Source organism: Rhinatrema bivittatum, chromosome 13 (genome assembly GCF_901001135.1).
Source record: "Rhinatrema bivittatum chromosome 13, aRhiBiv1.1, whole genome shotgun sequence".
NCBI classification, from domain to species: domain Eukaryota; kingdom Metazoa; phylum Chordata; class Amphibia; order Gymnophiona; family Rhinatrematidae; genus Rhinatrema; species Rhinatrema bivittatum.
The window spans coordinates 76,847,562-76,864,797 of record NC_042627.1 but is presented as its reverse complement, the minus strand read 5'-3'; the positions used below and the strand labels follow the sequence as shown (position 1 = coordinate 76,864,797).

The 17,236-nt window shown below is 43.8% G+C and overlaps 1 protein-coding gene across 5 annotated transcripts in view; it reads right to left on the bottom strand.

Annotated features, from left to right (window-relative positions):
* LRRC28 (leucine rich repeat containing 28) overlaps positions 1–17,236 on the bottom strand; it is a 64,835-nt gene that overhangs the window by 25,940 nt on the left and 21,659 nt on the right. For 3 of the 5 annotated variants that reach the window (XM_029574589.1, XM_029574586.1, XM_029574587.1), the window contains exons 4-5: positions 15,422–15,459; positions 12,613–12,750 (exon numbers count right to left, since the gene is read on the bottom strand). In XM_029574589.1, coding sequence (XP_029430449.1) covers positions 12,613–12,750; positions 15,422–15,459 — 176 coding nt within the window. The remainder of the gene's footprint in view (positions 1–12,612; positions 12,751–15,421; positions 15,460–17,236) is intronic. The other 2 variants (XM_029574588.1, XM_029574590.1) reach the window with 2 other exon arrangements.

Here is a 17,236-nt window from a genome sequence, read left to right as displayed (position 1 = left end):
AACCCCATTACTTTTAAAAGCTTCTCCTATATCTCAAACAGGATGAAAGGAAATCAAAATTAGCTTCCAAGGCAGGATTACAGAGTAAAGTATTTTAGGTTTAGTGATGCGATTATATTGTTGTGTATGTTTGCAACATTCCTCTATTGCACTCTGTTATGATGTTTTTGAAATGAATGGTAGAACAATAACTTTTAATAAAATCAATCAAACCCTTAAAGACAAATGCATAGTAACTGACGGCAAAACAAGGCCAAAACGACCCATCCAGTCTGTCCCGTTGCAATTCTTCCACTGTGGGTGGCTAAGCACATACATTTTCCTACTCAGCCCAAACACCAGCTCCCATCGCCCTCCTCTGTCTGTCTTTTTACCTGAACTTTTCAGTCCGTTTCCATGCACTACCCTCCCTAGCTCAAGGATGCCTAGAATCTATTCTTACAAACAAGTTTGCTAACTCTACAAAGCCTCCAAAACAAGCCAGAGTCATTGCCTAAAACACGCAGCCTCCCCATGCTCGTTGGCGTTAAGGGCGGAACGACTCCGTGTGTGTACGAAGTCGCTGAGGCATCTGAGGATTGCTTCTGCAAAGCCTGACTGCCAGTTCATTATTTCATAGACTGGGGTCTTTTATCTTGGCTTCCATGCAAGCTCGGAGTTTAACGTCTTCATTGGGAACGTACGATGCTTTTTAATGACAGGCCACTGCAGTCTGAGGTGACTTTCTGCCCGAGTTTTAAACCCAGATGTGCTGTGCCCCCACACTTGCATAGAGTGACAGCGGATACTGTGATTTCCCAAGGAGGAACATCTGGTTTCTGCATCAAAACAGCTCTTCAAGTCGCTAGTTGGCTCGGATGTTATTTCAGCCACAAAATATATAAAACAAATGTATTTTAGGGAAACCAAAATTTGGTTTTCTGTTTGCACACTTCAACAGAGGTCAAAAGGTTGCAGAGCCATTAAGAAAAAACGAAGAAAAACCAAAACAAAACATTTCAAAGGACAAAAAAAAATGGTCTACATTGCACACCAATAAAGAACAAAACAGGAATTAGAGGTTTGGAAAAGGGCATCTCTTTGGCCAATCCAAGGGGACTGGATTCCTCTAGTGGTGCTCCTGAATTGGAATGTGGTCCATTTGGAGAAAATTCTTCAGAAAACCCAACTATGGAATCGTACTGACAAATTCAAAGAACTCTAATATTTACTGGAGACAATTTGATGCATTTTTAGCTAAATTACTATGGGACACATTCAAAAGCTGCCTAACAAGAAAAATGAGTTTATTTTGCAGGAGTTTACGTAAACTAAAGATAAATCATTAGCGGGAGAGAGAGAAGGAAAGGTAAACAATGTTAAAATCGTAGCCTGCGCTCAGTACGAATCCCCCTTTTTGGTAAGAGAGACACGGGCCAGCCCTGCGGCTCAGGCCACGACACAAGCGATGCAGAATTGGATGCCTTGTCTTTTGGGGCTGATCAGGCCTGCGGGAGCTACAAATGTGGTGAACTCCGAGGGAAGACAGCTCCTGCCAGGCAACCATCCAGCAAGAGGCCAGCAGGGACCACTGAAGGACAAAAGGGGGGACGAGAGGTAGACAAATTCTGGGCCGCACCTCTGGCCTTGTCGAGTTCACAAAATGATACCAAAAATATTTGTTGCATTTTGGTTCAACTTCTTTCACTTTTATGATTCTTAATCTTGAAGTAACAATGAAAGTTCAGGATTTCAATAGAGGTCAGATGCTTGGAGGGGATTTTATATTAATCATCCGTGTTATTTTCCCTGCCTGGCCTAAGCCTATTCTGCCCTCTTCTGAACGAACTAAGTAGCTGCCAAGCACAACGTGGTCCTTCCAGTTGCTGGCCACAAAGGGGTTCTTAGCTTTATAGATTTTTTTTTTTTGACTCCTAGCAAACAGCTGGAGTCATCTGTTTGAGATCTTACCCTCTGCTACATCAATTACTGTACCAAAGTGGTCAGTGTCAGGCACTCTTCTCACCTGCCTCCTCCAGTAGTAACCATGCATCATGGGCGTTTAAAGCTTTCAAAACCCAAGGTGGCCAGTTCTCCTGTCCTTAGATCACTGCTCTTTGAAGCACAAAAGAGTGGGGAAGGAGTTTTATCCATTGCAATTTGTAAAACTTCCCCTTAAAAATGCATGGAAACAAAAACCCAGGACACTACTTTTAACTGATTAAAAACGCCTTGCAAGGCAAAGATGTCTTTGCGTTACTGAAGCAACTTGTGACTACTTCCAGCCAGAGGAGCGGGAAGGAGAAGAGAGAATCTTGGGTCTAACATACGGCCCTGAACTGCATCAACGTCTACAAATGAAAGATGGGGACTGAATTTTCTCTGGCGGTAACATTCTCTGTGAACCCCTGGTGAAGAAAAATTGTCAATCAGAAATACAGAACCCTATGCAAGTCTGATTAGACATTCGGGAGGCTGATAATTGATGTATAGCTTACACTTTGATAAATGTTCGTCCTCTCTAGAGATTTCCTAAGGTGGTATTAAACAGTAATGCACAGGCATCGCTACAAGAAAATACTGTATAAGGAGAAATAATGAATACAAGCTGGAAATTTCACCAATTTGTCAACAGTAAGTCGTTAATTTAACTGACTGGTGCCTCATCTGTGAGCTGACAATTATAGGTTTAAGTAGCCAGATTTAACTATACCTGGCTTAAATTAATTCTTCTATCGAAGCGTTCTGAACGTAACACACCTCAGCTGCCTTTAATCGGCAGTGAGCAAGATTTCCATAGCACGTCGATCTTCCACTGCCAGTCACAATGACATTCAAAGGCACAAAGTCATTTTCAATTTTCACTACTGAAACGTCATTTCTCTAGCTCTCCTGCTGAACATTCACTTTATACCTGATAATCAGGGGGTTCGAATGCACTAATAAATATGCTAAAATAAAACAAGTGTTTGTTTCCTGCTACTAAACATTTCTATAGCGCTACACGACACACGCAGCGCTGTGATGGCACTCTGTCACTCTGAACGAGTCTTCAATCGGAAGTACGTGGGGAGTTTCCTGGTTTTTTTAATTTATCCCAGCCTTCACTGTGACTGCTGGCTTGAGAATCACACAAATAACCCCGCATGGAGGTGTGCAGCACTGCAGCTGAGCCAATAGGCCACCAGCCCTAAAATACTTTTCTAAGTGTCCTGAGAAGAATACTTCCTTACAGAGCTCCACGTTCAGAGACGGTTACACCCACTCATAAAAAATGACCTGGAAGGCTATGGATTAAAGAAAATTAGCTAGCAGTATATCTTATAAAATTACATGAGCCATCTACACCACATCATCATCCACCCAACACGACTTTCATTTTGTTCAAAGCTCTTTTCCCACGTGCTTCGCACTCACACCGGATAGCAGTACTTGTCAGACAGGGAAGATAACTTTCAAACTAATGCACACGACGTATATACGTGTGTATATGGCTGCAAGCAGATCTACGTTAGTGTTTTACAGTCCGTGCATATAATTTATGCATGTTTTATAAAATATGCTCATGTCCACCCCACAGGCTTATGCGCACAACGAGAATACTTTTCCTACGTATTTTAAAAACATGCGTGCGTGTATTTTATGCGTAAAAATAAAAGTAGGATTTATGTGCATTTTTAACATGTGCGCATCAAGGAAGTTACCAGTTTACCAATTAGGCTACCGGTTCGGCCCGGTCTTTCACCGGGTCATCGGGACCTTTTTGATTCTTCAGCCTGAACACTCCCCAGTTCACCCAGACAGTACCACACAATACACGTTTAATTTCACTTATGCCAGATAGTTTGCAGGAGTAAAATTATACAAGTATATGTCTCTTAAAATAGCAACGTACGTGCAAAAATGGACTGCCCCCTCCTTTTTTAAACACGTGCAAGCAAAAGCGAAAATGCATGCACATTTTTTACTTTCATAAGAGACAGAATGCAAGAGTACAGGCTACTTGGCACATAAGAGCTAATTTTTACATGCGCAACATTTTGAATATTCACCCCCTAAGGCCGGCCAATTCAGACTTTTGCAGAATTTTAAGTCCTTTTGAGTATCTGATCTACGTGCAGAAAAAAGGCCGGGACTAAGCAGGCAAATAAACAGATTTGCAGTCCTTGTCTGTAGGCAGATCAAGTGGCCCCTTTCTGCTGCTACCGAGTCAGAGGACGGAACTCATTCAGAATGGGGGAAGAACATTAATGAATCAAGCCCTGCGTTCCCTCTATTCTCATTACTCAAACTGCAGATATAGTAACATTCACTTCCAGGCTCAACGATCCAACGTTGCCTAAATTCCTTGTCGGCTTCCAGTCCCTGAACTAGTTGCAAGCCCAGGGAGCACTAAAACTTGACCGAATTCCTTTACAGCAGGAGCAGGCCTCACTTTTCTTGGTTATTATACTGCCGGCTGCTCCTCCCTAGCATCAATACAGAGAAACGGCTATAGCAAGAGACGGCACATCCTCTCTCTGTGAAACTGTCCTGCCTGGATCAGGGAGAGAGCCAATGCAGCTCGACGCCACGGTTCAGCCTGTGCACAGGAAAGCTGGTATCAACGTCCGGAGGGGCTGCACCAAATGTAACCGCAATGGACTTCAAGAGAGGTCCAGGTAGCTAAAAACTATTTGGGCAGGCTTTGAAAGAATGTTGCCCCTTTTCAAAAATAAAGTTCACAGGCTCAGGTTTTTTTTTTCCTTAAATCTACATTTGCAAAATCTTACAAGAGATAAATGTCTAGTCAAGCACTTTCCTAGCTTTAAAGAAACAGCAGGGCATGCTTTAAGCTACACTTTATGTGGCTGACAGTCTTTTTGCACACTGGAAAACACCCTGTTTGCTGCTAACGCAAGGGGCTTTGAAAAGCCCCTCCTGGGCAGGAAGTGGTACAGAACTGTGGGCAGAGAGCAGAAAGCAAGCAAAGAGGAGGGTGCAGAGCTGACTCATTCCGATACCCTGAACAGGTTCACTGTTTCATTCAAAATTTCTAAGAACTTGCCACTTGTCACAAGACTGCTGGACTCTCCTTCCGGGGTGCAGAGCGCTGGCGGACAGCGTGTCCAGAGGAAGCAATGTGACCGACCTCAGAAGCATGGGCACTCGTGGAGGCCTTGTGGTTCAGCTCCGACACTCTCCCAGCCTGGGCCTCCCTCAGGCAGCCATTTCGAGTGCAAGCTCTTTGGGGCAAGGGCTTGTATGTGCTTTGCTGGAAAGCCCCCTGGTGCGGAGAGCTATACCGATGGAGAAATATCCGGCCCTTACAAAATGGGGGAAGGGAAAGAGAAAATATTTACAAGTTTAGTAAAACAATTTTGAAGCCCCTCTGTTCTTCCCATCTGCTTTCAGGCCACAAATACGCCTTTCGCTTTCTTCTGGGAACGAGCTAGAAACATTTCATGGTCTTACTCTTTTTTTTTTAAGGTACTGCCAAGCCTTCCTAAAACCAACACTTGCCTGGAAGGTAGATCAGGTACATGAAGTGCTGGCGTTAGCTGTCAATGTCTGTGTTTACTGATGTCACATGGATGCTATTTCTGTAAGCCGCACTGAACACCGTTGTGTGCGTGAAGTTTGCAGGAAACGAGATTTTAAATAAAGATGGCCCAGCACTTCCCTGACTTCAGCAAGTCCATTTTGTGTAATCAAATCCAGGTTGGCTTCCAGTTCATTACAAGCCAGTTTTACTTCCTTTACCCTCGTAGCTCGGGCTTTTGAAAACGGCCCAGTGTCTGCCCGCAGGACGGGGGGAGGGCAGAGGAGTTTCAGAGCGCACAGGGGTGCAAGTTTCTCATCTCTGGCCGCGGTTTCCTTCCATGGACCCAGCCCACAGTTACCCATGGACTGTGCAGGGCAGCATCTCACACAGAAGCTTGGTAGAGCGTCTTCCCTTTCAAGGTGAGCTTCCATGCTCTGCGGGGATTTGGGAATTGTCCCTTTAATCGTTTCCCCCTGCATGAAACCTCTTTTTCTATGGTTTTAACGGGAGGGACCCAGCTTTCAAAGATATTCTGCCTTGCTGCCTTCCGCTTGCTCTCTCACAACCATGCGTTTGTATTTTGCCTGATCCCTCTGGGTATTAAAAATATTTTTCAAGGTCTACGTACCTCATTGTTACCTAAAAGCTGTATTTGCTTGCTCTCTTTGTATTTTTGATTTGTTAGTTTCCAGAGTCATTTCTGGTTTTCCCTGTGAGTCCATCTTAATCTGCGTAACGTCTTGCGAGGATTGTCGGGTAAAAACGTCACGGTGTGAGGTGGGGAAGCTTCACACTGACGAAACCTCCCGCAACGGAGCTGCTGGGAGGCAATCGAGAGAGGTCAGCAGCAGTAACAGCAGCCGTGCACGTGACGTTGGCCATGACAATGACTCGTTTTGGGCTACATTTAGCCACCAGCAGACAGCACGGTGGCTATGAACACACCGATGTCCCTCGCCGAAAACAGGCCCTAATGGCACAGGACTGATGGGCACTGGAAATCACAGTGCAAAGCCATAAGGCTGGCTCTGCCTCAGACATCAGCATCATGAAAACACAGAGCACGAATGTTTATTTTAATACAAAGCATTCATTCTTTTTCGCTCAACGGAGAATTAAGCTCTGGAATTTGTTGCCAGAGGATGTGGTTAGTGCAGTTAGTGTAGCTGGGTTTAAAAAAGGATTGGATAAGTTCTTGGAGGAGAAGTCCATTACCTGCTATTAAGTTCACTTAGAGAATAGCCACTGCCATTAGCAATGGTTACATGGAATAGACTTAGTTTTTGGGTACTTGCCAGGTTCTTATGGCCTGGATTGGCCACTGTTGGAAACAGGATTCTGGGCTTGATGGACCCTTGGTCTGACCCACTGTGGCAATTTCTATCCCCTTTTTTTTTTACTGTTAAATTTAAAATGTGTTGAGCTGGTGAGGAGAATCCAACATGGAACGTTATACGCCCTTGACAAGACAAATACAACATACAAGTAACCACTGTATCTGTTCTGGCAATACCTTAATGAACTAACCCACATAAAATTTATGGTGGAATAAATCTAAAAAGGCTGGAAACAGGCTAACAGTGCATTCAAATAAACAGGGTAAGTAATTGGAGGGTGGAAATTCTACTTATTCCAAAAGAGAGGGTACGAGGGATTAATTCACAACCAGATGTCCGGCATGAAACCAAAGCACGAGTCCTATCTAAGGGCGTGTTTGCCGAGAGAGCGCCTATGTCCAGATGGACATCGGTTTCGGGAAGCCTCATTATCTTCTTGAATTGATAGAAAGGCGCAGCCTTTGCATTTTGAGATGTTCCAGCTCCATAAGAAGTGCAAAGCTCACGTCATCTCATTTCTGTTTTCCTCCTATCCCCACGAGTTCATTTAGTCCAAACCACTACACTCCCTGGCAAGGTGCCTGGCATACCAAGCCTGCCTATCTGGATGTCTTGTTACTAAATTAGGAAGCCAAAGGCAGCTATGTCTGTGCCAGTACTGAAGCAGAAAAGGTCTGCATCATTAGTCTGAATCTTGCTTTCTGTGCCAAGATCATTAAAAGATGTTTAACTTTTAATTAGAGGCACCCAAACAATTTAGCTTAATAAGAGGCTACAAAAACTGTTGCTAAAATGAAAAAGCTTGGAAAATGGCCAGCTCTGCAACAAAAGATTCATTTTATACATTTTAAATCACAACACCGCTAACAAATTTCACAACCTATCATAACTGGTTTGCACGTTTAAGGCAAACTTTTCCCATTCTCCTCTTCTGAAAGCACAAGGTCGTCTGAGAACGAGTGCAGGCCACTGAAGCGCCCTTGGCCTTACAGAGATTCATCCGATTGCCCATTTCCAGGCTCTGCTTTTGGCTCTCTCACAGCTTGACCACAGAACCATGTCGTATTGAAACTATATCGGCAGCTAGCAACCACAATCAATTGGTCCATTCAGCCTGTCCTGTCCAGGATGCATCCCAGTTAGCAGCCTGAGGAAGCCGGACCACCACCAGCCGCAGGTCCCCTTCTCCCAAGTCATGTACAGGACTTTTAGCCACTTAGGTCGGGGGAGGAGGACAATGCCTGCAGACTGCATTTTAATAGTACCAATTTTGCGTATATATTCAGTCTTCCTCGGCACGTCACAGCGCATTATTTTCCATGCAGAAAGCAGCTGCGGTGCTCTGTATCTACAGCAAGTTGCACGCAAACCTTTGCTTTCACCCTTGTGCTTTGCACTGGTTTTGACACACACCTGCAGACTTTGCTGCAATACAGATGTGGTGTAAGAAACTGCCCCCATATGATTCACAAGGACATCAAGACTGCTGTGGTGAATCTGATTTTTAGGTGGATTCCAGGTCTTACACATTAGACAGAGTAGGTCATAAATCTTCCAGAGGCTTATGATGTTTGATTTCCTAATGCTCTGAATTATAATAAGCCAGTACCATACAGACCAAAACAAATGTTCAATATTTTAAACCATCTAACGTGTTGTGATATTGCACACTCTCAGCAATATTTATGACTCAAGGTTCTTGGCTGAAAAATTGAGTTCAAACCAGAGGAACAACAGCGGCTGATAAACAGAATGAAAAGGTCCTTGACCTGGGTTCAAGTCTCAGTTTCACAAGCGAGCAATTTCTGCTCAGCATTTCTGGATAAAATAAACCAAAACACAACTCTGCAGCCCCCTGCAGCCTGTCCTCTAGTAAAAGCATGCTAGGTGGTCCGGTATAGTACACGAGGCTAGCAGAGTAAGCGCCGGGCTGCTGTTTCACAACACGAGATATAAATATCCCGTATCCATTTTACGAGAGTTATGAAATACTCAGTTCTTTCCTGGGGCTGGGGATGCTGCTGAGGCAGTGTTTGCAGTCGCTAGGGCAGTCATCACGATTTTTCGAGGCAGGGTCGCTGACGACAAGCTTTCAACAGGAAAACCACAATATTAAATATTAAATTAACATGTTGCCCACTGCCCTCTTAATGGCGATGCAATTTTACAGAGTGGCTCATGTAATTACAACAAAGTCTGCTTGTACAATACAACATGCCTTTGACAAAAAAAAAAAAAAAGCAAGCCAGAAAGTACCCAGAATTAAAAAGGCACCTTTTGTGCCTGCAAAGTATGCGGGGAAAAAGCAATAGCCCTGGTCAGTGAATTTTTCAAGGGAAGTTCCCCCTTAAACATCCGCTTGTAGCCCTGCAGGGAGTTTATTAGCCTTCCCAGCTAGCTTGTAAGTTATATATTTTGCCTTATACTTTTGTTACTCATTCTCTGCTGCAAGGATGAGCCCCTAGTCTGACAAATGAAACTGTGGAGTTGTTCACATCTGTTCAGGGCTCATTTGCCACAGGGCAGCTTAGAAAACGCTGGATGCTGTGGTTCTGCAGGAAATTAACCCCACAGCTGGTAAGTGCAGGTGCAAGACGCAAGGTGTGAAACATTACAACTCACCCTACCCGCACCAGAGCAGCCCAGTGCAATTCTAAAAACGCAGGCCCACATCTCCGATCCTCCGAGCTTAGCTGCACAGCGCTTCAGCCCTTTCAATTCTGCTAAGCTGTAATTCATTAAGCAAGTTCTGCCAAGCACATGGACAGCCTAAAGCAGCAGGACTGGATTTTAAGCAAGTCCATCATAGCAAATGCTATAGAAATGCATTTAGAACTCAGCTGCCCCTTTTCTTGGTCGTTTCCTTGCTTCTGTTCTCACTAATTTGCTTGTTACTGTACGGATTTTTTTTCTCTTTTCCTATTTCTGTTTGTCAGAACTTGAGACGCTAAGTACCAAAGGGTAGGCACCCAGGCGACCTGGATCCTGGGGTTTTCTAGCCCTAGGAGCACCAAAATATGAAAATCGGGTTAACCTCACACTGTAATTCAACAGCTACAGTAGGAACGGCAGCAGGAGGTCCAATCAGACACACACTGCCTATTTTCAGTCAGTTTCTAAAACTCTCATCAGGTCTGGAAGAACAGGAAGGCAGTAATATCAATACTATAATGTAGACAAATATTTGACAAGCTGATTCAGTACTACAGGCACGCAGGAAAGATTGGAACAGAAACATTGGAGGATGATATGAAACAGGACCAAATTTAAGACCATAAATATGTAGGAACCTGGATCACAAAAGATGGAAAATATTTACAAAAGTAAAAAGGATAACTCAGGAAAGGAATTTCTTAGAAGGAACTAAAGATTTAAAGTAAAAAAGAGACATCGTTTCGGCAGTAGGATACAAAAGCGAAACACGGACTCATGCACGACCTCTGAACATTAGCTGGAAGGCCACGGATCGCGCAGGGAAGCCTGCAGGAGACAACGGGAGCGGGAAGATCTGCTGCAAAGGAAAATGTCATTTGCTGCTCGTGTATGCAAATTAGTGAACCTGGGATTGAAAAGAATGAGCGAGGGGCAAGCAAGATAAAGGAGAAGAGCAGAGAGCAGTCTGGGGGAAGGACATGAAACCAGCAAACCAGAGAGAGGAGAACTGAGCAGAGACGCTGCCAGGCCAGGAGGTGATGAAGATAAATTCAGCCCAGTTAAACAAAAACTTTACTCAGTTTAATCAGAAAGGGGAAGGGGAATCTTTGGATACTTCCCCTTTCTGATTTGTATAGCACTCCCGAGGGAACGGAGGCTTAAGAGGCAAATCAATGTAATCTACTCAAAGTCTGGCTTGGCTGAAAGGCCCCCCACACTCTTATGAAGAAAGTGGGTTTTAATTGGTATAAACACGACAGACACTGTTATCTGAATTAAACTTCAGGATACCAATATGATGAGACCTTAGGATACTGAAAGTTACAGCTGCTTTCTAACATCTGGAATGCGAACACCATCGGTGTGACTGTAAACTGATCTACATCAAAGTAAGCAAAGTGATATTACAGAGATATCCAATGCAGCAGCCTTGCCCTACTGATAGCTTTATGTGCTTCATGTCTCTCAGACCGGCACAGTTTTGAGGTCTTCAAATATTCAAAAGTTTGTAATAGATTTTATTCTCATTTATTGATTAGAAAAGGAAGGTTGTCCTATAACTCAGGAACAACAAAGAGCCAATGAATTACAGTGCCTTGTAAAAAAAAAGTCTTCTCACACCCTTGTATATTTCTCACATTCTGCGGTCTAAAAAATACAAAATCTAAATTCATTTGAATTAGAACAGGAATATATTTTACCGATCTACAATAAAAACACATTTATCAAGAAACAAATTTATAAAAATCTCAAAGTGATTACAGTAAGAAATTTAAAAAAAGTCTTGATAGCAGAAGTCTTCACACTCGGTCATAGCAAACCCAAATTAGCTCCGGTTCACTGAACTGCATTAACAAGCTCCATGATAAGTTAAATGGAGTCCACCTGTCTCCAATCACTGAAGCTGAGCCGATTCTAAGACCGCGAGATGAAGAATCAAACTGTTTCCATGGAATGAAGCGAATTTGAAGGAAGATCAACACATGCTGAGCAAGGAACAAGTTGGGGGAAGGCTTTCAGAAAATGTCAGTGTGCTTGAATAACCCCCGGGGCACCGTCAGGTCCATGACACTGCTGCGATCAGGCCATCCCTCCGGTCAGTAACCGTGAGTGAAGGAAACTGCTCCTCAAGGTCACTGTCAGGCTTACAACCACTTCAAAAGAACCACAGAGGTCTCTGGCTGAGACTGGGGAAAACGTCAACTGTTCGACAATTTCAAGATTACTCCGCGCACATGGCCTGTATGGGAGGGTGGCAAGAAGGAAAAGCCGCACAGCGTCTACACCGCATGCTCCGGGGAGAAGGTTTCGTGGGCCAAGACCGAAGAGGAACTCACAGGTCTCAATGCCAAGCAACGTGTGGGGCCCGGCGGGGCAGCATTATGCTGGGGGCGATGCTTGTGAAGATGGAGGAAAAGATGGAGTGTGCAAAGCTCCGGCAGATCCTGGAGGGAAACCTGGGACTGGGGAGGACAAGGATCCCAAGCACAGAGCAAAAGCAGCAATGGAGAGACTCAGCAAGAAGAAAGTGAACGTCCTCGAGAGGCCCAGTCAAAGCCCAGACCTGAATCTGTGGCAAGCCTCGAGGATCGCAGTTCACAAACGATCTCCAGCTCTTCTGCCGTGAAGAACGGGCAAAAGCTTCACCACCATCCTGCCCTGTAAAATAGGCAATTACTTAATGACCAAGGCTGCTACTGCTGTAATAAGAAGGGGCGTGAAGACTTATACAATCAAGAGTTTTGGGGGTTGTTTAATTCTTAATTACCTCTGATCATTTCTGTAATTGCTCTGTCACAATGAAAGCGAAAAGTATGTTAAGAATAGTGAAAGAAACTACTACTTTACTGCATTTTGATTGGTATATGTTAGGCAGGATAATGTGAAATAACGTACAAGGGTGTGAAGACATTTACAAGGCACAGTCGTTATGACAATTGAGAAAACAAACCCTGATGGTGTAATCCAACCTAGAGGCTATTTGTATAGTCACACATTATCATTCTTAGCTCAGTCTGCACTGATCTGATGGCGTATTGAAAAGTCTCTCTTACAACTTGTCAATATTTATGTCTAGATGGAAAGGGAGAAAGACCGATTACATTGGAATTCACTTACCTGGAGGAAGAAATTTCAGTTGATTGTTAGCCATTCGTAGATGACGTAGAGATTTTAAGCGCCCGATCTCGGGACAGACAATCTCCAGCGCATTGTCACTCAAGTCTAGAGACTGCAGTTTAACCAGGGAACCGATGGCTTAAAGGATAAACAGAGAAACAATGCACGTGACCCTTGAGAATCATTAAAATCCTTTATATGATCATCCCGTGATTACAGATTCCTGTGAACCCTTCGGAGAGCGAGGCTTCATGTCAAGAGGCCTCAGCAGCCACAAACTCTGCATAGTGATTTACAACAAAACAACCTGGGGCAAGGTATTTCACTTAGAAGATATTTAACTAAAAAAAAATAAATAAAAGCGCTTGATCCAACGCATCCTGACGTGGGAAAAATTAAATTTTAGTAGGTTGTGAAGTTAAGTATCAGGGCTAGAATATTTTGATAAATGCCAACAATGAATTGAAATACAGTTTGCCTCATTAATTTCAACGCATCAGTGCCCAATGAGGTTTAAACCCAGAGTCTCCTACAGAAAACGGGGGCAGTGGGTCAAACTCAAACAGCTGCAGGTCTGTCGGTCGGTGCTCTTCCTTACGCTACCTTTGACTTCTGCTCGTGTCAGTCTCTCTCTCTGCACTTTGGTCGTACAAGCGTCTAAGACACCAAAAATCTAAACTCCCATCTCCAAAACTTGATCAAAAGACAAAAATGTTATGTGGAAATAGAGGAGGTCTGAAGAAGCAGTGCAGGTCTGTTCATTTCACGACGACAAATGAGATGGAGGACGATGGACAGAGTGAGAGTCACGGATCCAGGCAACACACAGACAGGCTGGGTATTTCTTCTTGTTATTTTGGTACATGTTTTGAAGCTGAACTTGTGTAAAGTGTTCTCACACATCTTCTCTCTTTCCTTTGCCACGTGAACCTCTCTTACATCGTTGGGATATTATTTGTGTCTGTGTCCACAGCTCTCCAGATATCACAACTTTAGGACCGTTTGGTGTGCACTGAAAATAAACAGAAGACTCCAAAGCTGCCAAGCAGCTGAAAAACAGAAAATAAAAAAAAAAATAAAAATTGGGCCGAGAAATGGTTAACCAGTACCAGAAGCCCAGTCATAACCCTAGAGGGGTTTACTGGATCACAAACAGAACAAAATCAAAAGATAAGTCTGATTCCATGGGACTTTTCAATTCAAATCTCTGATCACGACCCAATAAACCTGCCTTATGGTAAACACAAAACAAAACTAAAACATAACCCCAGATAACCATCTCCCTTAAAAAAAAACAAAAAAAACCCCTCCCCCCATATATAAATGCAGGGTTTCCAGCTGCAACACTGACCCACCCCTAGTGAAGAGACAACAACAACAACAAAAAGCCTAGAAAAGGGAATGGAAAGGTTTTCTTTCAAACAGCTGGCGGCTTCCTAGTGGCGCTCTGCCCATTTTCCTTTCAGCGTCTGGATGTGCAAGACAGAGGCATCCGCACTAGATTTGAACCGTCCTACTGTATATGGGAACTAACAGGACGCAATATTTAGGTTTCCTAGCACATTATGAGCTATAAAGTTATACTCTGTCATCTTCTGATCGCCCATCGAGCCCCCTTCACCCCATTATTGCAAAGCCTTTATGATTCACTTATGGAAACCACATTACTTTTCCTCATTTGAATTTTGACCTGCAAGTCTCACCTTGTAATTTTTTTTTTTTGTTGACCTTTATTTCTGAGACCTATATGGAGAGCAGGAAGTGTCCTGCCTATTTAATAAACGGTGGTCATTACATTAAACAATCTTGAGGAGATGATACACCACATAAACACTTGTGCAAAACTCACACGATATAGAAATGCACAATTACAGCTTTAAATATTTTCCCATCTTAACCATGGAGATCCAGGCAGCACTGCAGCTGAGAGTAAACCATAAACCTGGCCAATACAAAATAAATTAAATAAAAGCATGAATAGTTTAGGGATGCACCTGCCTAAAGACTCCCGAGAGTCAGGAGGGGCTCGTGTGACTTCATTCATTCACTCGATTCGTAACAGCTCTTCTTAACCCAGAGCAAAATGCAGTAAGGAACCCAGATGGGTCCCAAAAATTGCTAATATGCAACATAGATCTCATTGTAAATACATAAAGGACAAAGGTCTTCTGACACACCTAAGGGCAGGTGAGACACAGACGTCCGTCTGGTGCTGTGCCAGAAAAAGGCCTCTGACCAAGCTTCACCAACTCCATCTCCCCCCAACAGAACGCAAAGCCCCAACAGGAATCTCTCTCAGCAAGAAAGCACAAAGCTAGAAAGGGCCTATAGCGTTCAGAGACTTCAAACAAAGGCAGGTCAAGCTCAACTCTGTGGCCCAGTGGCAAGGCGAGATCTTCAGCTACAGCGGTCACAAGGCGAGCAGCAACGTGCAATAATCCAATCGAGGAAATATGCGCGTAAACAACTCTGATGGAGAAAGATAAGTCCGAAGTTGGTGGATGGAACGCTCCTGTGACGACAGTATTAACCTCAGCTTCGATTCTGGATTCAGCTCTAAGCTGCCAACAATAATAGATGGGTGGGAACGGAGCTTAAGGTTATTTAAGCATGCACTCTGTCCAGCGTTTTACGCCTTGTATTCAAAAGCCCTTTCAGAGTGTCTAACATAAGCAAAATTCATTTAATACAAGAACATTCTTAATACAACAATATAAATTATGGTTTCATCTTCCACTACGTATAAACTGAGAAAGGCAGATTGACTTTTACTGAAACAATTGCTACCAGAGATAAAGCAGTTACTTACCTTCTGGTATAACAACTATGTTGTTTGAATGAAGATACCTTGAAAAAACAAACAAAAAAAACCCTCATTAAAACCACCATTTGTAACCCTGAAGGATTTCTGCTTGATAACCAAAATGCTCAATTTCAAAATAGATTAGAGAGAGATCATCAAGCACAGGTACTAAACTACTGGATTCTACTGTCAGGACAACTGACCCGGCACCTTCTCACCTGTTAGTAAGGCCAAAACTAGATTCAATGTCCATCAGAGTTGCACGACCAGCCGCAGTAACAATCGTGTCATGAACACAGAAATGAAGCTCCTCAGAGCCAGCCCCGTGCCAGTGCTGTGCACGGACACGCGAAGGCCCCCAGTTTGATTATTGAGTTGGGTCGTCCACTCCCCAGGTCAGCCCGGGATGGGAAGGTTGCAGGCAGCACTCACCAGTCCCTGGGGGGGGGGGGGGGAGTCCTGGTCATTGACAAAGGCCAACACCTAATGCATGGAGCTGGGGTCCATGACTGCAGTGTTCCAGAAGGAAACCCGGTGCGTGGCCCCCTGGATCTAGGACCCTTACTGCAATGAGCAGGCTAGATAGGGCGGGGGTGGGGAGAAGATATAAAAAGAGAGGAAAAACAATCCCTGGGCTCAAAGGAGGAGAGACATTACCAAAAAATAAATTCCTGTGTCTCCAGAGTCCTCACCTTGATGTCAGCAAGACTGAAGCACTTCCCTTGAGCATAGGCAGCACTAAGATCCCTGTCTGGCCCTGCACAGTTTTCTCTCTTTGTATGGTGGACACAGCAAACGTGCCCAAACCAGATTCACTCAGCTCTCTTTTGCTAGGCCAGGAGGGAGGGGGGTACTGGTGTAAGACGGGATACCACAGCAGTGCTTGCAAACACCACATTTAAATATCTAGGCTCTCTCTAAGCAAGAGGGAAGGCGGTGATGCCAAGAGCGTTAAAAGGGAGCGGTCCATCTGCCAGCGACGCCGCAGCGCACAGGTGCCAGGTCTGTGGTTTCCCTCCAGGATCTGCCAGAGCTTCGCACCCTCCATCTTTTCCTCCATCTTCACAAGCATCGCCCCCAGCATAATGCTGCCCCGCCGGGCCCCACACGTTGCTTGGCATTGAGACCTGCGAGTTCCTCTTCGGTGCATGCATTGTAGACGCCGTGCGGCTTCTCTCAGCCGAGGCTGCCTTCTTGCCTTTCCCCCCAATCTGTACCTTTGAATAACGTTATCCTTTTGGCAGCTCCTTGCTCAGCATGTTTTGACCTTTGCTTCCAACATTAGAAGCAGCTTCATCCTTCATCCAGGCGAATTTGAATCAGTTCAGCCACTGTGATTGGCCACTGGTGGCCTCATTAAGGCCATTTTTTGAACCTGAGCTAATTTGGGTTTGATATGATAAAGAGTGTGAAGACGTGTGCAATTCAAATTTTATTCTTACAAATGGAATATTTCTTTTTTTTTTTTAATTTATACTTTATTAATTATTGAACATCATTTACAAAAAGAAATGTAATCACATTATTGTGGTCAATCAAGGAAGATAATATAGCAGATAATAAACTTTTCAAAAAGAAAAATTCTCATATATAATTGAGAAATAAAAACATCTGCTACATTAAACCATATAATAATGGGGCCTTAATCAGGAAATAATAACATATTCATCAGGGGAGTAGGAGGTTCTACTTTCTTATTGGGCTATCATAGATGACACTTCGTTCTCAAATTGTACCTGACTTTTATCTTTCAGAAAATTTTCCAAGTGAGATGGTTGCTGAAAAACAAATTTCTTTCCTTGAAAATTTATAAAGCATTTA